Source organism: Vicugna pacos, chromosome 7 (assembly GCF_048564905.1).
Source record: "Vicugna pacos chromosome 7, VicPac4, whole genome shotgun sequence".
Lineage (NCBI taxonomy): Eukaryota > Metazoa > Chordata > Mammalia > Artiodactyla > Camelidae > Vicugna > Vicugna pacos.
Window position 1 is genome coordinate 83,199,106 of NC_132993.1, and position 23,888 is coordinate 83,222,993.

General features: G+C 44.8%; 1 protein-coding gene across 3 annotated transcripts in view; it reads right to left on the minus strand.

Annotated features, from left to right (window-relative positions):
* Window positions 1–305: 305 nt before the first annotated feature.
* COA1 (cytochrome c oxidase assembly factor 1) overlaps window positions 306–23,888 on the minus strand; it is an 86,435-nt gene continuing 62,852 nt past the window's right edge. For all 3 annotated transcript variants that reach the window (XM_006217121.4, XM_031679810.2, XM_072965267.1), the window contains exons 2-5: window positions 12,763–12,862; window positions 10,523–10,671; window positions 1,508–1,584; window positions 306–638 (exon numbers count right to left, since the gene is read on the minus strand). In XM_006217121.4, the coding sequence (XP_006217183.1) occupies window positions 539–638; window positions 1,508–1,584; window positions 10,523–10,671; window positions 12,763–12,847 (411 nt within the window). In that variant the 5' untranslated portion in view covers window positions 12,848–12,862 and the 3' untranslated portion in view covers window positions 306–538. The remainder of the gene's footprint in view (window positions 639–1,507; window positions 1,585–10,522; window positions 10,672–12,762; window positions 12,863–23,888) is intronic.

Here is a 23,888-nt window from a genome sequence, read left to right on the forward strand (position 1 = left end):
ATATTTTAAGCTTTCAAATTATTTGGATTACGGCAGTTGTTTTGTAAATCTTCGGTGACTAAAACAGAAATAAAATAACAGTGGAGAAGAAAATAGCCCAGGTCTTCGAGACTGTCCACAAGCTACTGAACATGACTTCAGGGCAGAGCAATGAAACAGAAGTGGGTGCCTGTTCTGCCTTGGCTTTCTGATGTTAACAATTAAAAGCCTTGTCAATGCTAGAAAACCTTCTCACTGATGGGAGGGGTGTGAGGGGAGGAAAAGAAAGAGACGAGATACAGCAAAAATCAGCAAACATGTTGTTATGAATAGGACTCCTTTTATTCTGTGCTTTGCTTTTATACAGAGAACTTTCAAGAACATGCATTCTAATAAATTATAGTAAGTTTCTTTCTGATTAAATTAAAAACCACAGAAGCGTCTGTTGTGGCCCAAGGAGAGTGACACAGAAACCAGCATCCCCGCAGAACGGCCACTCGCCTGGGGGCTGAATGCAGGGCACGTGGGGGGGGGGCGGCTGGGAGGGGGCTGGCCACCTTCACTCCCTTCTCACCGCATCGCCGTTCTCCCCACCGGGCTTGAACACGGGAATCTGCTGACCATCCTTGAGCTCTAAGAAGACCTCTTGGAGATTCCACCTGAGAGAAACCAAAAATACAGTCTCTAATCAAGGAAACACTGAGGCCAAAAAAAAAAAAAAAGGGTCAAAAAAGAGAAAAGCAGTGGTTTGGAATAATGTCATCTTAAATTTTGAAACACTGTTTTATGTTAGTGCTGTGAATAGAACATCTTACCCTTTTATTCCAGGCGCTCACTATTTAACTGGCATCATGAACAGGGCAAGTTTAACAGGGAAGGGCTGACATCAGGGAGGAGAAGGAGGAGCAGCTTATTCGCTTTTCCTAATTCCCCTCGACCTTCAGCTCCCGCTGGAGGCCCGCCAGCTCCTCTGCTAATCCCCGGGGCTCAGGGGTCAGCGAGTTAGGGGGGAGGCGGGCGGGGCTGCCGCTCCTTTTGTCCTCGGGAATTAAAACACATCCTGGCTAAATAGCAAACATCTCTGAGAGAGAGGCTTCCCGTGGGGGAAGTGAGTGAACGTAGCTACTGGCAACCAGACAAGGAAAAGCCAATTAATGGGGTGGAGAGCTTACATAAAGAATGCGATGAATAATTCTGGAACAGGAACCCCTGTCTTGTTCATCTTAAGAGGGAGGACAGGGACACAGCATCGAGTTACGGCAGACCTCGACCCCTGTGACTGGAAAGTCCTGCAAATTCAGTAGCGTAAGGAGAGGCCAACTCAGTAGGCTGCATGGGATAAAATGTCTGGCCGGAGCTAGAAGCCAAGGCACTGGCTTGCTGTCCAGCCCGTGAAACTTCTCAAGCTTTGAAAAACGAATTCTTACTACCTCAGTCCGATAACTACAATTGAAAATGGGAATCAAGATTGTTTCCAGCAGAAGGTTCTCCTCCCGTTCCCCGATTCCCACCCCCTTTCCCACAATACCTCTTAAAGGGGGCATCTCTGGATGAGTTGACATAGAGATGGCCCTCTGCCCTGGGTCCGGAGACAGGAATCTTCAACTGGGGGTGTAAAATGAGAGATCTGAGTGGGTATGATGTCCCCTCAAGAGATGCCCCTACAAAATCCAGTGATTAGCCACAGAATTTGGTTGTTTGCTAACTTGAGCACAGTGAAGAATTCACCTGATTTTCCTTCTGGCTCCCTCCAAATTCCCTGCCCCACCTTGGATGGCTTGGTGAGGTCAATGGCAGTCCTTCTACTTGTCAAGGAGACCATCTGGGCCAAACTCAATGCTCCGAGTATTTGCAATGATTATTTTTAAAGCCATAGTTAAAAAAGAACTACTGATACATGCAACATCATGGTTAAAGGTCCAAAACATGTGGAGTGAAAGAGCCTTACCCAAGAGTACGTAATGCATGGCTCCACGTTTTGGAACAGGCCAAACAAGGTTAGAAAAAAATATCGGAAAAGTGATTGCTGGGGCTGGAGGATGTGAGGGGACCAGCTGGGAAGAGCATGCTGGAACTCGCAGGTGACGAGAACAGAAAACACGTAGGTGGGGTCTTGAGTCACAGATGGATGCATTTATTAAAATTCATCAAATAGGACACTTAGATTTGTACCTTTCACAGAGTGTGACTTTTACCTCAAAAGAAAATGAACCATAAAAAATACTAAACTCTAGTAAAGGACATACTGCTTATGTATTTAAAGGTGAAGTGTATGGATGTGAAGAAGACAAGTTCATGGACAAAGACAGAGCTAGGTAAACAGGTACAGGATGAAGCAAACTGAGCCAAGTATTAGAGTCCAGGTGGCAGGTATATGGGTTCCACAGCATAAATTCTTTGATCTTTTTCTGTGGGTCTGAAACTTTTCATAATAAAGTAGGAAAGAAAAAAATAAAAGTCTACTGTTTAAAAGGGGGAACTGTTACCAGCAAACTGGTTCAGACTGTGACCTGGACCACAGAGCCCAGGCTTTACGGAAAGTGTGTGAAGGCCCGTGTGGGACGGACGGCAAGGAGTTCTTGGTGGTTTGTCATCGCCGCTCGCCACAGCTGGGCTCACACCGTGTCGGGATGCAGCCCGGATGCTGCACTGCCCTGAGTGGGGATGAGCCTGCGAGCCTCAGAGCGAGCTGGCAGGTGTTTGCTCAGGCCCCTACTTGGACAAATATCGAATGCAATGTTTTTGGTTTTTCAGTGAAAACTAAAGACTGACTGAGCCTTGTGAAGGGGCGAGATGTGGTAACCAGATCAGGGAACCCGCCCTCAGCAAAGGTGCCCACAGGGTTCCGAGCACCGAGGCCAGGCCCTGTACCCTGTGCTGGGAGACCCAGGGGACAGCAGGACCCATTTCTCATGCTTGGGAGGATCCAGCCAGGGGAAGCTGTAGCTGGGGAAACAAGGAACCACACCCTACGGCACGAGGGACATGGTGACATGCACACATGGCACCAGGCAGGCACTCACGTCCACCCCTGACTCACTCAGGGCCACTGCTGTCTCACCAACCACCCATGTCAGGCGTTATAGCATCGCCTCTGACCCACACCTGGTAGAAAACTGTCACCAAGTCCTATCACCTGGCCACAGTATCCGTCACCTGGCCACCACAGCAACCTTAGTGTCCATCTCTCATCTCTCTAGGCCACAGCTCTGGTTCACGCTCTCACCACGGCACCCCTGTGTGCCCACACTGCTCTCCTAAAGGTGGCTCCCTGCATCCAGTCCCTGGTCACTGCCAGTCTGCATGACTCCACCTTCTTTTAGAACCAGATCAGAGGGGGCTCAAGATGGCCAAATAGGAGGACATGGAGCTCACCTCCCCACCAAAAACACATGAAAAATACATGTACACCTGGAACAATTCTCATGGAAAATTAACTGGAATCTGGCAGAATACATATATACATGTATAGGAATACAACCAGAGCTGCAGGCAAGCTCTCCATGTAACCAGGTAGGACAGAACAAAGGCATAGTGTCAGAACCTGTGCCCCTGGGAGGGACCTGAAAGGAAGGGAAGGTCCGGATGGGTGGACCCTCACTCACCCTGAAGGGTGAGCAGGTCAAGCCACACACTGGGCATCCTGGCCCTGGGGTCCTACGCAGAGGAGACAGCCCCCTTAGCTGCTGGGAAAGACAGACGGGCTGGAGAAGCCAAGACTCTACTCGCGAGGGTGCGCGCCTGCTGGCTTGTGGACAAGGAGGCTGGAGAGACCCCTGCACTGGTGGCTGCCACTTCACCACGCTCCCCAGCACATATGAAACGAACAACCCCGCCCTGCTCACTCCACACCACAGCCTGGTGTGAGATCTGGGCTAACCTGGCCTCAGGAAAAGGGTCTGCACTCAGAGACAGCCTGCAGGGCCTGGGGTGTGGTCTGGGCAGGGCGGCGGTGGCCACGGCCAGGGCACCTGGGGGCACAAAGCGATGCATCTCCCAGCCACAGTGCCCTGAGCCCACCCAGGCCACCTCGCAGCTCAGCCCCAGGCCTAGGGCAGACAGGTTCTCCAAAGAGGCAGCCCAGATCTCTGGCGGCAGCACAGACACCTCAGTTCCTGCAGCCACAACGCCCTGACCCCAAGCCCCAGCCCCAGCCCCAGCCCGCTCCACACCACAGCATTGCCCTAGATCTCGGATGGACACACCCTTGGGCTCCTTCTGAGCAGAGTCCTGAAAGCCTGCCCAGGCGGCGACCGCCCAGGGCTCACCGGCTTCTGCAGTCATCTCCTTCAGGACAGGACACGCACTCAAGGGTAACAGAGTCTCACCGAACCCGACTCTCCAGGCTTCTACTCCAGCAACTGGGGAGCAGAGCCTGCCCCTGACAGGGCGGTGACACAGAGCACAGAGGAAGCCCGGCCTCACAATCCGCACAGGCTCTAGATATGGCAGCACCAGCCACACTCCCTGTCAATCAGGTGACAGCCAGCACGCCGAGGATAGATGCGGCTGGTGTCTATTCCAAAACCAGCCCTCGCACCAAAGACACCAGATACACACAGGATAAACAGAGATGCTCCCACATAAAAGCAGCCCCTTCGAGACCCAGTAGATAACTGTTTCTTCTAAATTCCTAGAGGCAGAGAAAGTTAAGTGAAAGGAGAAGTCAGAGGAACTGTTCCCAATTAACAGAGCAAGAGAAATCCCCTGAAAGAACAAATAATGAAACAGTGCTCACCAGTCTACCAGATCCTGAGTTCAAAAAGGTGGCAGTAAAAAGGCTAATGGAATTAAGAAAGATTATTGATAGAAACGCACAGATCACTGTAAAAAGGAGCCAGAACTTATAAAGATTAACCCCCCAAAATTGATAATTCATTTGCCAAGATCAAAAGTGACCTAGAAGCAATGACTACCTGACTAATGCAGAAAAACAAATAAGTGATTTGAAAGACAGAAAAGTGGAAATCACCCAGTCAGAACAGCAGGCAGAATGTCAAATAAAAAATGAAAGCAACATACGAGTACTATGGGATAATATAAAATGTGCTGACCTATGCATAATAGGGGTTCCAGAAGGAAGGGGGGATCAAAAATGTATTTCAAGGAATCATGGCTGAAAATGTCCCAAACCTAAAGAGGGAAACAGATATCCAGGTACAGGAAGCATAGAGGGTCCCAAATAAGATAAATAAGATGAACCCAAACAGACTCACATATAATTAAAATGGCCTAAGTTAAAGAGAGGATTCTAAAGGCACCAAGAGAAAAATAGTCATTTACAAGGGAACCCCCAAATCAGCTGACGTCTCTGCAGAAAATCTGCAGGCCAGAAGGGAGTGGCATGATATATTCAAAGTCCTGAAAGGGAAAAACCTGCAACCTAGTACACTCTACTCAGCAAGATTATCATTGAGAATAGAAGAAGAGACAAAGAATTTCTCAGACTAGGAAAAACTAAAAGAATTCAACAATACTAACACTACCCTAAAAGAAATATTGAAAGGTCTTCTCTAGATAGAAAAGAAGCAAGAATCTAAAGGAAAGGAAAAATCACAATAGGAAAAGCAAATTTTTAGCAAGGATTGAATAAGCCAATACGTCAATTAAAAAAACAATAGAAACAATTGTAAAAGTGACTATAATTACAATAAACAGTAAAATAGGACATCAAAATCACAAGACGCATTGGGAGGGAGTACAAAAATGTAGGTCTTTTAGAATATGTTTGAACTTGAATGACTATCAGTTTAAAGCAAGTAGATATAGTTAAGGGTAAACATACTTGAACTCCATGGTAACCACAAATCACAACAGGTTCACAAAAACCAAAGAGAAAAGAAGCATACTGCAAAAGAAAATCATCAAAGCACAAAAGGAAAGGAATAAAAAACGAAGAAAGTAGGAGGAGTAATACTCAAATCAGACAAAACAAGACTTTAAAACAAAGGTCATAAAGACAAAGAAGAGCAGTACACAGTGATAAAAGGATCAACATAACAAGGGGATATTACACTCGTTAACACATACACATCCAACATAGGAGCACCTAAATATATAAAGCAAATACTAGCAGACATAAAGGTAGAAACTGACAATAATACAATAATAGTTGGGAGACTTTAACACCTCCACCTGTATCAATGGACAGATCGTCCGGAGAGAAAATCAGTACGGCAACAGAGGTCCTAAATGACGCAACAGATCAGTTTGGCTTGCCTGATACCTACAGGACACTACACCCGAAAAAAACCCAAAATACACATTTTTTTCAAGCACACAAGGAACAATCTCTAGGATTAACCACGTACTAGTCCACAAAACAAGCCTCAACAAATTTAAGAGGATAGGAAATAGTTCAAGCTTTGTTTCTGATCACAATGGTACACAATGAGAAATCAACCAGAGAAAGAAAAGTGGGAAAAGAACAAACATGGGGATGCTGAATAACATGCTACTAAAAAAATAAATAACAATGGGTCAATGATGAAATCAAAGACAAAATCAGAAAATAACTCAAAACAAATGAAAATGAAACAACAATTTAACAAAACCTGTGAGATGCTGCAAAAGCAGCTCTAAGAGGGAAGTTTACAGCAATACAGGCCTTCCTCAAGAAGTAAGAAAAACCTCAAGTTAACAATCTCACTGCCACCCAAAGAATTAGGAAACACGGGAGCAAACAAAACCCAAGTCAGCAGAAGGAAGGAAATTATAGCAAAGATCAAAGAGGGAATAAATAATAATAGACATTAAAGAAAAAACAATAGGAAAGATCAATATAACCAAGAACTGGTTTTTTGAAAAGATAAACAAAATTGACAGACCTCTAGCCAGATCCACCAAGAAGAGAGGACCCAAATAAACAAAATAAAAACTGAAAGAGAAGAGATAACAACCAATATCATAGAGATGTAAAAGCATAAGCGAGTACTATGAACAGTTACATGCCAACAAATTGGACAACCTAGAAGAAATGGACAAGTTTCTAGAAATATACAGTCTGCTCAGACTGAGTCAAGAACCAGATCATTGGAACAGGCCAATCACTTGAAGTGAAACAGAATCTGTAATTTAAAAATTCCCTGCAAACAAAACTTCAGGAGTAGATGGCTTCACTGTGGAATTCTACCAAACATACAATGAACTTATACTCATCCTCAAAGTATTTCAAAAATTGAAGAGGAGGGAACACTCTCAAATTCATTGTATGAGGCCACCATGACCCTGATACCAAAAGCAGATAAAGATACCTTTTCCAAGGTCACAAAGATGGTTCAACATATGTAAATCAATCAGTGTGATACACCACACTAACAAAAACCACATTATCATCTCAATAAACACAGAGAAAGCATCTGATAAAATTCAACATCTATTCATGATAGAAAACTCTCACCAAAGTGGATATAGAGGGAACACGTCTCAAAATAATAAAGGCCATTTACACAAACCCAAAGCCAACATAATACTAAACAGTGAAAAGCTGAAGGCCATTCCATTAAATTCAGAAACAAGATAAGGATGCCCACTCTCACCTCTTTTATTCAAAATAGTATTAGAAGTCTTAACCACAGCAATTAGACCAACAAAATAAGAAGAAAAAAAGAAATAAAGTATATAAATTGGCAGGGAAAAGGTAAAACTATTTGCACCCGACAGGATACTCTATGCAGAGAACCCTTAAGTCTTCACACAAAAATTATTAGAATTAATAAATGTTACAAGGTTAATATACACAAATCTATTGCATTTCTTTACACTAATAATGAAATATCAGAAAGAGAAAGTAAAAAAAAAAAATCCCTTTTAAAATCACTTTAAAAAAATGATAAAATACCTATGAATAAACTTAACCAAGGAGGTTAAACACCTATATGCCGAAAACTATAAAACACTGATAAAGGAAACTGAAGATGATTTAAAAAAATGGAAAGATATCCTGTGCTTTTGGATTGGAAAAATTAGTATTATTAAAATGGCCATACTACCCAAATCAATCTACAGATTTAATCCAATCCCCATCAAAATGACATGACATTTTTCACAGAACTAGAACAAATAATCCTAAAATTGATATGGAATCACAAAAGACCCAGAACTGCCAAAGCAATCCTGAGAAAAAAGCTGGAGGAATAACTCATTCAGACTTCAGTCTATATTACAAAGCTACAGTAATCAAAACAGTGTGGTATTGTCACAAAAAGACAAATCAACAGAACAGAGAAATAAAACCACACGCCTACAGTCAATTAATCTACAACAAAGGAGGCAAGAATATACAATGGAGAAAAGACAGTCTCTTCAACAAGTGGTTCTGGAAAAGCTGAACAACTACATGTAAATCAATGAAACTAGAACCTTCCCTCACACTTTATACAAAAATAAAATCAAAATGGTTTAAAGACCTAAATGTAAGACATGATACCATAAAACACCTACAAGAGAACAAAGGTGAAACATTCTTTGACATAAATCATAGCAATATTTTCTTAGATCTGTCTCCCAATGCAGAAGAAATAAAAGCAAAAATAAACAAATGGTACGTAATCAAACTTACTAACTTTTGCATAGCAAAGTTTGTTGCACAACAAAATGAAAAGACAACCTATAGAATGGGAGAAAGTATTTCCAAATCATACAACCAACAAGAGGTTAATATCCAAAATATACAAACAGTTCATACAACTCAATGGTGAAAAAACAAACAACCCAATCAAAAAATGGGCAGAAGACCTAAACAGACATTCTTCCAAAGAAGTCATACAGATGGCCAACAGACACACGAAGAGATGCTCAATATCACTAATTATTAGAGAAATACAAATCAAAACCAAAATGAGGTATCAACTCACACCAGTCAGAATGGCCATCATCAAAAAGGCTACAAATAATAAATGCTGGAGAAGGTACAGAGAAAAGGGAACCCGCCTACACTATTGGTGGGAATGTAAGTTGGTACAGCCACTATAGAAAACAATATGGAAGTTCTTCAAAAAGCTAAAAATAGAGCTACCAGGTGATCCAGCAATGCCACTCCTGGGTATGTATCTGGAAAACAATGAAAATTCTGATTCAAAAGGATACATGCACCCCAATGTTCACTGCAGCACTATTTACAATAGCCAAGACATGGAAACAACCCAAGTGCCCATCAACAGACAATTGGCTGAAGAAGATGTGCCATAGATAGACAGAGAGAGAGAGAGAGAGAGAGAGAAGAATACTACTCAGCCATTAAAAAGAATGAAATAATGCCATTTGCAGCAACATGGATGGCCCTAAAGAATATTATGCTTAGTGAAATAAGTCAGACAGAGAAAGACAGATAAGCAACAAGGATTTACTGTGTAACACAGAGAATTATATTCAATATCTTGTAAGTAACCTATAATGGAATATAACCTGCAAAAGAAACCAAACAACTCAATCACTCCGCTGTACACCAAAACTAACAATTTTACAATACTGTAAATCAAGTATACTTCAATAAAAAATTATTTTAAAACATCAAATATTTTTATCAGAATACTTGAGCACGGATTGCTTTCATAGTTAGTGGGGAAAGTCTCGAAAAAAAACTATTTCCATTAAAATAATAATAAAAACAACAATAATAAAAATAAACTAGGTCAGATCACCTCACTCTTGTCCTCAAAACACTTGGGGGCTCCTGCTAGTCACAGAATCGAGTGCACACGCCTCACGTGATGATGTCACAGCCCTCTGTCCCAGCCCCTCCTCCCTGCCCACACCCTCCCTTGGCAGCTGGACCTCCGCTGAGCTCACGCTGGCAGGGAACACGGGGCTATGCCTTTGTGTACACGGTGCTTCTCCGCCTGGCTTCCCTGGCTTCAAAACAACCTCCTGGTTCGCTAACCACTCCCTCCTGGGCCTCTGCCACAGCATTTGCTTCACCCTGTCTTATTCTGGGATTCTAAACCATAAACTCCCTGAAAGCCCACTGTGTTTCTCTACTCCTTCCCCACACAACTCAGATTCATTCCTCTAACTCAGCATGTACTCAACACATATCTGTTAAACAGAAGGACAAGTGTATTTTATATTCAGTTGAGTTGCATCAGTTGAACTATAAAAGGTGATAAGATAAAGCTGAAAAAAATGGACTGGCATTCCATGGAAGCAATGTAAATAAATAAGCTTTAGTTGAAAAGTCGTTAATATCTGAATGAGCGCTGACTGGCTGGAGGTGTATTTCAAGTTCAAAGCTGAAGTGGTGGCAAACCACCACTGGTCACTTCTCCACAAGCTTCAGTTTAAGACGGTGACCTGAGCCCAAATGCGGCTTTCCCTGCCACATCAATTCCCCAGAAAGGAAGAAAACCATACAAAAATAAATTAATCCATAATGCTTTTTTGAAAGCTGCTAAGTAATACCCAGTGGCAATTTTATATAGTGGATTTTCCCATCCCAAATCTTTCTCCAGTTTCCTCCAAGACTCCTTCCAAATGTCGGCAGCCCCGCCCACCCACCGCCAACTGCGGCGGGCGCTTCACCTGATCCGCAGTGGGGCCGCGTTACCTTGGCATCGGCGATGTCCACGAAGTTGTCCTTGTCGGTGAGTCGGAGGTGGTGCACCTGGAGAGGAGTGCCCAGAGCTTCCAGTGCCTCAGGGTGGCTGCGCAGCTGCTCCAATGCCAGCTGGTAATAGGAAGCCCTGGAAAAAGTTTCTAAGTGGGAAACAGAGTGGTTACATTTTTTTTTTCTTTATTGACTTGGTCAGGTAGACTCTGTAGAAAATTTAATGATGCAATTCATGCATAGCATGGAAACAAAAATAAATGTGAAATTTATGGGTAGAAATGTCATTAGGGACCATCTACTCTGAACTGTCCATCTTACAGACTCCAAAACCAAAGTAAAGAAATTCAGGATCAGTGGGGATGTGCGGGTGACCTTCGGCAAGGTATCTGACCTTTCTGTGCCTCAGTTTCTTCATCTCTTATTTCCCTACTTCATTCATGGCCTCGTTTTTTTCATCTGAGGGGTTTAGCCAGATCTTCTCTAACTTCCCTTTCGGTTCTAAAGTCCTGTGACTCCATGACTTGCTCAAAGTGACCTGGCTGGGCTGAGGCCAGAATCTAGGTCTCGGCTTCTGAATGTTGCTCCCTCCACTAAGAGGAAGGTCCTGACAAAGCAGCATAAAATAGAACCACAGCATCAACTACAACAAAACCTTCGGGCCAAGAAATAGGACAGGAAAATGCTAGCTCATCAGGTTTGCAGATTTATGCCAACATTTCATATAGATAAAGCTTATAAGCTGCTCTCAGCCTCAGGTACCCTTCTTGGCCAAAGGCTCTTAGGAACTCCAAGAAGCACCTCCCTGAAAACACACGGACAAGCTGCTCCGGAGAGAGCAAAGGTAAGCGTCCCAAGTAGGGTTCTTGACTGGGCAACAGAACAGACTCCTTCTGCAGGCCAGATCGCGGGAATGGAAGGGAGGAGGCTTGAGCCTGGAGAGGCCAAGGAGAACGCCCCTCCTGTGCGGCTCCCCAGGAGCGCGGCTGCAGGGGATGCTGCAAGCATGAACGGAGTGCAGACAGGAGGAGGAGCAGAGCTGGGTCCAGGCAGTTCACCTTCACTGAGCCATTTCTGTGGCTAGATGCTGTGTATCTCAGTTCTCAGTATCCCACAGGTTGTGAGATATCTTTTTCACGAGAACCCACGCATAGACACTAATATTACCTCTCATCATACAGATAAAATAACTGAGACCCAGGAAGGTGACTGACTCCCCCTCAAGGCCACACGGCCAGTCAAGAGCTGGAGCTGGGATTCAACCCAGGCAGAGGGCTGCAAAGCCTGCTGGATAGTCACTACCGGCTGACTCCAGCCTCCTAAGGGGGAAGGGCTGTCTGGCCCCTGACCCCAAAAATGTACTCATTCCTGCCCCATCCTGCTTCCGTCCCTTTGGCAGAGGGGAGAGCAGGGTGAGCTATTCCAGTAGGAATTATCCCTGGGAATACTCATCTCCGGCCACCTCCGGACTCGGGGACCTCTGGGCTGGCCGTGAAGGAAGGTGGGGAGGAATGAGTGCAGGGGCCACGGCTCTGTCTGCCTGGCAGGAAGTGAGAACGCTGTGGAGTCAGGGTGGGGAGCCAAGCTGGGCGGGCAGAAAAGAGCTTCAAAGAAAGTCTAGAAAAAAAACTGCGGCTGCTTCGCAACCAGTAGCACTGAAATGCCCTTAAATGTCTCGGCTGCTCCCAATAATTGTGGCCTGTCTTTACAAATTCAAATCTGGGTGCAGTGGGGCCGGAGGCCGCATCTGTCAGGATTCTGCCAGCCTGGACCCTGCTTTTATTTTTCTGCTCTGGCCAGAGTCCCCTGCTCGAGGTCCCCTCCTCCACCCAGTCAACCGCAGAGAATGGCAGGGCGCACAGGCCGAGGACACTTGAGACAGAGCCAGCTTTCCACACCTGTGAACCATCTGGTACCCACCCCTCCCTCTGTTCTTTATATAATCTCAGAAATCCTGACGGATCTGTGTGCACTGGAGTGAAGGGCCACCCTGCTTTTTGCCAGGCTACTTGCGCACACGGGTCCTGTTCCTTTCACATGTTCTGCGGCTCCTGGGAAAACTGGGATCATGGGATAAGAAGGAAGCTATAGCCAATGGAATGGTGTGCTGCCTTCTAAAAATAGCCCTCTCTCCTTCTTGCTCTAATCTGCTGAAAGCATCTGAAGCATTTCCTTTGGTGGCGGATGGGGCAAGAGAACCGGGAGGAAGCCCTGCCACGGGGGCTTCTCTGGACACTCACTCTGTATCAGGTAGTACAGGAGGACACAGGTCCCAGTACCCGCCACACCGGTGAAAAGGGCCAGTTTCCCCAGAGGCACTGGCATCCTGCTTCCTGGAGACTTAAAAACAAAAGATGTGCATTTATGGTTACATTCAGGGTCATGCCGAGGGCCTCTGCCTGGATCGGGCCGCACAGGGAAAGGCAGGCTCGGAGGGAAGCCAGCGAGGAGGCGAGGCCGCCTTCCCTCATGCGCTTCCTTTCAGAATGCCAGGGCCGGTTCTGGAGCCCAAGCAAAGGGCCCTCCCGAGGGTGGCCCACATCCAGGACCCAGGCCCTGGGGGCGATGGCTGAGCACAGAGCGAGCATTCAGCCCTGCCGCCCTGACGGACAGAACCCAGCCCGCGTGCCAAGTCCCACACAGCCAGAAGCACAACCACTTTGTCTCATCCCGGCTGGTAAACAGGAAGCTTATCCTTTTGTGGCAGTAGCTGGTCTTGTAAAGCCAACGAGGGGGCCGGAGCGGGCACTGGCTGTTTTCTTTCATATTTTGAAAAATGCCCCACCCCCTGGATGAGGAAACTGTGATCATGACTTTCAGGCTGAATGAAGAGATGGAGGGGGTCTGGCTCAGCAAATTCAGTCCACCAGACCCACCCTGGCCTTGACTCCTGCGCCCTGCAGGCCGGGAGGGGCTAGAAGCAGCACGTGGGCCTCGCTGGCACCAAGGATCCTCCTTCCTGGGGGCCTCTTAACCACTGCTCTCCCCAGGCCTGGGCCTTTCTGGGAAGTGTTAGAGACCCGGCCATAAAACAGAGGAGGACACTGGCCTGGATCAGGGGTCACAACTGAAATGCCCTCACGGCCAGACAAGGCGCATAAATGAGCACAGACACTGCAGAGAGAGACAGATACGGCTCAGGAGGGGCACTAACTGCACCACATGGGCCAAGTCTGGATGGATCTTCCGATTTTTCAAGTCTTTTATGTGAAATTGCCTAAATTCTAAATGTGGACAACCAACTTTCTTTTTTTAACAAAATACATTTGTGAGCCAGACTGCGGGCTTCCAGTTGGCTCTGACCACCCAGAGCATCAGGGAATCCTCACCCCAGGTGAGATTTAGTAAATTCCTCTGCCTTCTTTGCTGACATTTCTCCAAAAACAGAGATAGAGAGAGCACGATCTTGGGCAGAGATGGAAATTCCAGGTTTAGACAAAGGAAAAGATAACCATAAATGTTTATGTCCCCGTCTGAATACTGAACCTTGGATTGTATGCACTTCAAAGGAAATAAAGCCTGTGACATGATCTCAAGGGCTTGGAGGCACCGCAGTGCAGAACTGGGGATAACGCTGGTCCCTCCACTGGCTGATCTGAGTCCAGGTAAACACATCCTCACTGTCCGCTCCTCCGCCTTCTAGAATACGGAGCGCGGTAGCAACTGCCTGCCTGTCGTTTCTGAATCCTGAAGGTCAGAAGGCCTGTTGGGCGAACTTCCTCATGTGGACACTCCTTTGGGGAACTGATCACTAAACACACCCTCCAACGGGGCTAAAGTTGACTGGTTCTACACTGAGATATCATCAAATCCAAGGTTTTGATAAACGTACCAAATTAGAGGGTGAAGTTTTCAGATCATCCCTGTATTATTCACTTATACACTGCTTTTTGTTCAGCTAAGAAAAGGCTGCTGAAACCCCAAATCAATGTCCTGCAACTGCTGCGGGCGTTTCAGCTGTGCCACAGACTAGGGAGGAATATTTCTCAAAGCTGAAGGCGAAGTCAATTACAGTAACATGATCTGGGAAGAGCCATTTAGTCGCATAATGAAAATGGTCAGAGCATCTCTAAAGAATGCATTAGTCAGATCTTGCTTAACTTGAAGAAGAGAGCAGCAGGGTGGGGTGGGGAGCGGGACTTACACACAGCTTCCCACATGGCTGGAGTTTCTTAAGTGAGCGTGAGACACCAGGGGGGGAAAATGCCCAGAAGAGCCACCCCAGCTCTCACGTGGCATTAGAGCCACAAGTGAACACTGAAGACCAGGAGAAACCCACAACTACCCGGGGGACGATGTTCATCTACCGTCTAACTTGAGGACGCCCCAGAGGCTTCTGAGGGGGAACACAGCCCTGCAACAGTCATTACCTTCTGCCACTTTATAGCCTAGACTCCTTGCAAATCATCAAAGGGAAGTTGCCCAGCAATCAGAAAAAGATTTTACATTAAAATTGCTTTTTCAAACCCAGTTCTCTCTGGTTTCTGGTTTCACACAGACGTGATTTATTACCAGTCCCAGCTTTACAGGATGAACAAGAAGTTTAAATTCTAAAACAAGCCTCATCTGTAAAGGGCCGTGGTTTTTCCCCTCTTTCTCTTCTGCCATATTGAGAAGAAAAAAAAACAAAGCCTGCTGGTTCCCCGTCTGTGCACTGTGCACGTTTGGTTGCAGCAACCAGAAAACTGGTACTGGTGTGGGCGGGAGAGCGTGTGTGACCGCAGCGCACGCTCTCGCGGGGCCAGTCCGCAGCCACCAGCACAAGATGCTATCCATGTAGGCTGTACACAGTGGGTTAAAACATCTTTTCAGGGTGAAGAAGAAATAACAGTATATTAAACGTACTTGTAGCCTGTAACAACATACTGACAACAGCTAACACTTGTATCTCTTACTACCATGTGCCCGGTGCTAGTCTAAGCACTGCACATATAATAATTCATTGAATTCTCACAATAACCCCATGAAGTAGGATCTACTATCATCCCATTTTACAGATGAGTAAACTGAGGCACAGACAGGTTAAGTAATGTGCCCAGAGTCACACAAATAAGTGTGTAAGTGGTAGATCTGGGGGATTCAGACCCAGGCAGTCCAGCTCCAGGGGCTGTGCCCTCCTCACCTACCACGATACACTGTAAGATATCTGAGTTTCAGAAATACTGGGATGTGCAAAAAAAAAAAAAAGCCTCTGAATTACAATTTATTCATAACGTTCAGTGCAAAAGGTCTTGCCAGGTACGCCTTCCCTGCTGTTTTTCCAGAGAAGAGTGTGGCGTGTATTTGCACCTTTGTTCTTCCTTTAGCTGAGCAAACAAAACAGTTGTGGCCGACCTGCCCTGGTGAGACAGACGGTGCTGAGGGAGTACATACAGACAACTCATGGTGATTACAACAGACAGGGCTCTGGAGCACCACCATGCAGTGAGGACACACACCCCCGCCACCTGCCCCCAGCCGGGCACCAATCACAGGCTGAGCAGCCTAGACCCATCCATTTATTAAGACAGCTTTCCAACAGTTGGAAGTTCTACGAAGTGCCCCGGTCTAATTCGAACAAAGGCACCTATGGGCAGGCAGCCCAGAGAGCGCGACCCAACGTGTGCACCAGGAGAGGAAGCAGCACCCAGGAAGTGGTCTGCCCCGCATGAAGGGGATCAGCAGAGGTTTCACAGAGGAAACCAGCTCCGAGCAGAGAAAGATGAAGGGGCGGGAAGAGGGCTTCGGACCTGCAGAAATGATAAGCAAAGGCAGAGCAGAGCAGAGGAGCAAGAGCTGCGGGACTAGGGGAGTGGAAGGGGAGCCACGGGAAATGGGTCTAGAAATGGAGGCGGTTACTGCTCAGCAAGGCCATGCGCCCAGAGCTGCCGGGTCTGCTCTGCCGGTGAGGGGCTGCGGACGGGGAGGACAGGCAATGCAGGAGGCCAGCCAAGGGACTTCTGCGACAGCCAGCACAGCCAAGAGCTCAGGCCGGCATAGTGAGAGTGGATCAAATGGACAGTTTCTGAAAATATTTAGACTAGTTCTTATTTGCTAATTTTTACACCAGCTTCTTCCAAAAAGAAATGATGGGGCTAACAAGGACACATATGTTAGAAGAAGAGAAAATAAATGGATGAGGAAATGAAGACAAATGGAAAATAATTTTAAGAAGAGAAATAGGGCCGGGGTGAAGTTAGAGCCCCAAATTACACACACACTCCCGTGCACTAGACATTTCCTCACGGTGGCCACAGGTTGGACACTGGGCTTCCTATCTGCTCAGCAAGATACAAGGTCCAGAGCATCCAAGGAGGAATACACCTGCTAATGACACACCAAGCCTGAGGAAGAGCTCTCTCACACGTGCTCAGACAGGAAATCTCTGAAGTGGCTGGCGTTGCAAACAACACCTCTAGAGTTTTTTTTAAGTTCATAGTTTTCAAATGACTATTTTTTACAACAGCTCATAATGAAAATCACAAACATAATCTGAGAAAAAACATAAAAGGATTTTACGAGGGACCCAAATAGGACTCAGGAGGGAGGTCTGCTGGGCTGCCTTGACTCCGTGGTGAGCTAAGGCAGTCATGATCGGCCTGGTCTCCGGGGAGCTGCCCCACGTGTCAAAGCGGGGTGAAGGGACTGAGGTGGGGGGCAGGAAAGGGGGCTTAGCCCCTGCCCCCTTTTAACCAGCTTCAGTTTATGAGTTTATGTACCCCATCAGCTGTCTTTGGAAGAGTACTCAGCAGCCCTTGCAACCTCACAAAAAATTTCAAAAAGGCACTGAAGAACTAGAGAGAGATGTTACACTACCTCCAGGAATGCAACATTTTACAACTAAGCCTTGGATAAAAATTGAAATTTTTTAAACTTGACGTGCAAATCTGCAAGAACCTCCAATTCAATTAGTCTACCTCACAGCCAGTTAAGAAAAGTGGGGTTCTTTTTTGTTGTTTGAGGGATTTTTTTGGTTTTTTATGTTTTTTGTTTTTAGGAGTTTTTTTCTGGCTTTTTTTTTTTTTTTTTTTTTTGCTTTGCAGTCAACCAAGAGGAAAGAGTTGCAACCCATTTTGAAAATGAAGGGGTTGGTTAGCCACAGAAATGTGGAACAAAGTGCAGGCAAGGTCCCTCCAGAAAGCAGCTCTAGTGGCTCTGCTCTGACACCAAAGGCTGACTTTGGCCCCCAGAGGCCAATGGCTTACAAACCTTTTTCAAAGTACTGAACCCCTTTCTACAGCCAAAGGGCAATCTTTTTAACAGACAGCTGCAGGGGCTGGCATAGCACTGGAGGCCCCGCCTTCCCGCCTCCCCTCAAGCCCCCGAGCAGATGAAGGAGGTCTGCGGAAGTCCCACGAGGTGGGTGAGCAGGAGCACCCAGAGGGCTCGAGCCACAGGCAGGAGCCAACCAGAGAAGGCTGAAACAGCCCAGGGTGCAGTCCCCACCTCTGTGCAGGTTGGCGTTATCTGAGGAGCAGCCCGTGGACAGAGCTATCACGTGTACCTGTCTGACCCCAGAGGCCACGGTCTTTCCACTGAGTGACAGAACACACGTTACAGACCACGGAGTTCACAACCATCAGCTTCTCATAAAGGTGGAACATGCTGACCAAGGGCCACTCCAAAAGCTGACATGCCCCCGAGTTATAACTTCAGGGGTCAAGACAAAACAAAGAGATATACCATCTGCTTAGAAACTACTGGGAGGAGAAACAACACTGTTTGCTGAATGACACTGCTTACAGCTACTACCACCCTGAGGACTACACAGCCTTCTAGCCTCAGTCAAATCAAACCATGAGGGGGAGGGAGGGCAGAGGATGGGATGGAATCGTGCTTAAGAAAACAGACATTAAAAAACTGAGGCAGGAAGAGTTAAAATTAGAATGAAAGGGTAAGAAACAAATCAAACCAAAAACCCCAAAACAGAGGAAAACAAAGAATTTAAGAAAAGAAATATGAATAGCAAAAGAAGAAAGACAACAGGGCTAAATTTCAGAAGAATGAAATGGATTCTATTCGAGCAAAAGGAAACAGAAAGGCTAACAACATAAAACAAAACTGTAACAGAATGCAAGTAAAAACGATAAAAGTTCTTTTTTAATTAAAAGACCATAAATGTTCGCACCAAAAAAATAAACATGTGAAATGATGGATCTGTTAACTAGACAGAGGGAACCCTTTCACAGTGTGTACATCTATCAACTCACTACAACATATACGTTAAAGATCTTACAATTTTGTCAATTACACCTCAGCAGAAATGGAAAAAAAAAGGGTGATTATGTTAAAATGAGGTCACTAGGGTAGTGCTCTAATCCATTATGACTAATGTCCTTATAAGAAGAGGAGGATGCGCCAGGCATGCAGGTGCACAGAGGAAACCACGTGAGAGGCAGCAGGAGGGAGGCCGTCGGCAAACCCAGGAGAGGCCTCAGAAGAAACCACCCTGCCAACACCACGGTCTTGAACTTCCAGCCTCCAGAACTGGGAGAAAATCATTTCCTGTTGTTTAAGGCTCTTGCCCCAGATTAGAAGACTAAGAAGGTAAGCACTTTAAAAATTAAACATAAAAACATTAGTGCCAGCTTTGCCCCAGTTTTGGCTCTGCAGTCTTAGAATAACTGAATGCTTCAAGAGGAAAACCCTCTATTCTGAACTCAGGATAATCATCAGGCAGTCACGAGTCAACTCTCCCCCTTGGTTCAGCTGAGTTAAGAATGCTAATAAAAGGCTGCCGAACATTCTTCTTATCTATCAGGGACACAGGGCTACCCAGAAAGAGGTCCTTGGTGCCAGTAAGAAGAATTCACTTTTTTAAAAAGATTAATAAAATGTAAGATTAAACAAAAGACAATATCTAGTTTCAGTGGGCACCCAGCTACATCCCACTGATAATACCTATAAAGACACACACAAGAAAAGACAGAAAGTAGAGCTTGCTTTGAAAAATAACCACTTACTAAAATCAAGAAGAAATTTCCACTAACTACAGTGCAAATGAAGGCAGATGGAGACACACCCTAACGGCTGACTGCGCCCCTGCCTCTGAGAGGTAATAGCACAGCTGCCAGGAAGTACGTGGGAAGAGGGTTCAGCCCTTCCCCTCCCTCCACCCCAGCCCTGAGTTTCTGCGTCTGCAGCAATCAGGAAACAGGCAGCGAGTCGCAGGCTGGGTGAGTCCTGACAGCCCCTCTCCCGTCTCCATTCAGAAGTTCTTTTTCTACATCCATCAGACACTGCAACCCTAGTAAGTACCTCGTAGTAAGCAGACACAGGACTGGCAGTGGCAACTATTAACTCCAGAAATAAAATGATACAAAGAAAAGCATTGATTTGAATGCTTACTTAGTTATTAAAAGACACTGCCTGTAAGAACCGAGCACAACAGGAATAAAGAGACACTATGTTAAGAAAGAAGTGGAAGAAACTCAGATCTGAGATTTCAAGGAAACTTGAAAATGCAACAGCAGAACTGACATTAGCGCAGGAGAAAAACGGCCGAATTAACATGGCATAATGAGGAAGTTACATTCAAGTTTTCCCATAATGTGGAATGAAAGATCAAAAACATGAAAATCCAGTGAATGACAAAAGCCAATTTTAGAACTAAGATCAACCAAACCAATCATTGTAATTACTGTTAAGTGGAAGAGATATAGCAAAATTATACTATATGTGGAATCTCAGAAATATAACAATAAAGAAGCAGACTCACAAATACAGAGAACAAACTAGTGGTTACTTGTGGGGGGAGGGAAGGGGGCAAGACAGGCAACGCTTTTTGGGATTCGTCTCCTTGAGTCATGAAAACAAAACACAAATAAACAAATGGCACTTAATCAAACTCAGAAGCTTTTGCACAACAAAGGAAACAATCACAAAACAAAAAGACAGCCTACGGAATGGGAGAAAATATTTGCAAACAATGTGATCGACAAGGGGTTTATTTTCCAAAATATACAAACAGCCCATACAGCTCAATATCAAAAAAAAAAAATTCCAAAAATGGGTCAAAGACCTAAATAGACATTTCTCCAAAGAAGACATACAGATGGCGAGCAGGCACATGAAAAGATGCTCAATATCACTATTAGAGAAATGCAAATCAAAACTACAATGAGACAAAACCTCTTAGCAGTCAGAATGACCATCATTTAAAAGTCTACAAATAATAAATGTTGGATAGGGTGTGGAGAAAAAGAAGCCTCCTATACAGTTGGTGGGAGGGTAAACTGGTGCAGCCACTATGGAGAACAGTATAGAGATTCCCCAAAAAGCTAAAATAGAGTTACCGTATGATCCTGGGCATATATCTGGAGAAAACTCTAATTTAAAAAGATACATGCACCCCAATGTTCACAGCAGCACTATTTACAATAGGCAAGACATGGAAGCAACCTAAATGTCCATTGACAGATGACTGGGTAAAGAAGATGTAAAATGGAATATCACTCAGCCAAAAAGAAATCATGCCATTTGCAACAACACGTATGGACCTACAAATTATCACATTAAGTGAAGTCAGACAGAGAAACACAAATACTATATGATATCAGTGATATGTAGATTCTTTAAAAATGATACCAATGAACTTATTTAAAAACAGAAATAGACTCACAGACCTAGAAAACAAACTTATGGTTACCAAAGGGGAAGAGGAGGAGGAATAAATCTGAAATTTAGGATTAATATATACATACAACTACATATAAAATAGATAAACAAGGACCTACTGTATACCACAGGGAACTATATTCAATATCTTGTAATAATCTACAATGGAAAAAATCTGAAAAAGAATATATGTATAACTGAATCACTTTGCTGTACACCTGAAACTAACACAACATTGTAAATTAACTACACTTCAATTTTAAAAAATTGTTATTAAAAAATAGAGTGTCAAGAGAATGAGAAGACAAGCCACAGACTAGGAGAAAATATTTGCAAAGGACATATCTGATAAAGGACTTTTATCCAAAATATACAAAGAACTCATAAAACTCAACAATAAGAAAACGAATCACATAATTTAAAAACGGGCAAAAATCTGAACAGTTCACTGGAAAGACATACAGATGACATAGAAGCATATGAAAAGATGCTCAATGTCCAATGTTACTAGAACCACTGAAATCCAAAACACTGAAAAGATCACATACTGGACGTGGAGCAATCACTGCTGGTGGGAGCGCACATCTCCCCTTTGCAAGACAGCTGGGCTTACAAAACCAACCTACCTACCTACTACATACATACCCACATAAATGTAACACGCTAGAATATGCAAGGGGGAAAGAGAAACGTCAGCTGGGGAGGGAGGGAAGGCCTCTCTACCCAAGATTTGAGTTGAGACCGAAGGAGTAATCTGAAAGCCAGGGGAGGGCAAGAAAATCAGGCTAAGCTCTGATGCAAATAGTTCCGTATCTAACCTAACTGCGGTGGCTGCAGGAATCCAAGTGTGATGCAGTGGCACAGAACTCCACACACACAGCTGACTAATGTCAGTCTCCTGGTTTTGATGTTGTCCTGTAGCTACGTAAGATGTGTCTGGAATTTTATTCCAAGTATAATGAGAAACTGCTGAAGGCTGCATTCAGGGGATACATACTCTGGCTTGGTTTTTCTTTTTCTTTTCTTTTTTTGAGATTTTCTTCAGAAGGGGCAAAAAGGAAGCAGGAAGTCCAGTTAAAAGGCTTGCAGTTAGAATTTAGAAATGATAAAAGCATCTTGGTAGAATGCTTTAAATAGCAAACTAAGATTTCTAAATCTGATTACTCATGATGTCTCATCTGTTTGAACAAAATACACTGCAAGGCCATTCTTTTATAGATCTGAAAACACAAAAGAAGATATTCAGTATTTTCTGGCATTTCTTCATACAGTAGACTCTGACTCATAAGTATTTTACAAGTGAGCATGAGTAAGGTAAACCCTATCAAACATTTACTTCAGCGTTTCTACTAAAAGCCTCCATTCAGAAAAAGAGAATGTAGGACAATAAAACAATTTGGTATCGGTGATTAGAATTAGAATCTGGGAGGCTTACGGTTGACTCCACCATCCCTCAAACCCTCCCTTAACTTGCACAGACTCAACTCTCTATGTATTTTCCATTCACCTCTCTGGCCAGGGCTCTTAAGTTCCTTCCTGGGACCTACAGCCCGCTACCTGCCCTGTATTACCCCTAAATTGCCCCCCTCCCTCTTCAACCACAAAATTCATGTTGAAGCCCTAATGCCCACTATCTCAGAATGTAACTGTATTTGAAAGCAATGCCTTTAAAGGGGGTACTTAAATTAAACTGAGGCCTTTAGGGTAAGCCCTAATCAAAATTATGACTGGTGTTCTCGTAAGAGGAAATTTGAACAGAGACATGCCAGCCAATAGAGGAAAGGCCATGTGAAGACAAAGGGAGAAGGCGGCCATCTTCAAGCAAAGGAGAGAGGCCCCAGAAGAAACCAAAAGCGATGACACCTTGATCTTGGACTTCTACCCTCCAGAATTGTGAGGAAATGAATTTCTGTTGTTCAAGCCACCCAGTCTGCTGTATCTTGTTATGACAGCCCCAGCAAACGAATACACATAATGTACCCTCTTCCTCTCCCAACTTCCAACCCCATCCCAGCCTTCACCTAAGGTCTTATTCAATGGTTTGAATTGGGTCTACTAAGAAGATCCCCAAATCTCATCTAGGCCAGGCATCCTTTCTGCGCTTCCACTAAATCTATTACACACGTTCCTAAGTGAGCATCTTCCCTCACCTCCCCGTCCCCCACACCACACCTGCTCTCCCCTTCCTGCGTGTCCTTCTGTGGGGGATGGAAGCAATCCAGGTGCCTAAGTAAGGCACCTGGGAGTCACCCCCATAAAAGCAAAATTAGCCACCACATGTTTACTAAACACGTGAGAGCTTTACATGCATGTCCTCAAAGCAACTAGAACTCACATATACTCCTGCTGGAGTGTAAGTGACTAAAAGCACCATGGACAACTGTCTGACAGTATCTATTAAAGTGTGCACGTACTTATCCCGTAACTCAGAAATCCCACTCCAAGATATGTGTATGGTAGGAAAACATACACACATGCATCAAAAAGCACATGCAAGAGTGTTCACAGCCATGGTATTTATAACAGGCCCCAAATAAGAATGTCCTCCAGTGACGGAATGGACAACAGCAAAACCACCATTATATGTTCGTACAAAGACACACAATACAGCAGTGACAATGAACAAGTGACAACAAACCTTAGAAACACAACACTGGGCCAAAGAAGTCTAGATCCCAAAATACTGCACACTGAATACTTCTCTGTACATAAAATGTTTTTCCCTCCCAAAGGGGTGTGTGTGTGTGCGTGTGCCGTGGTAAAATACACA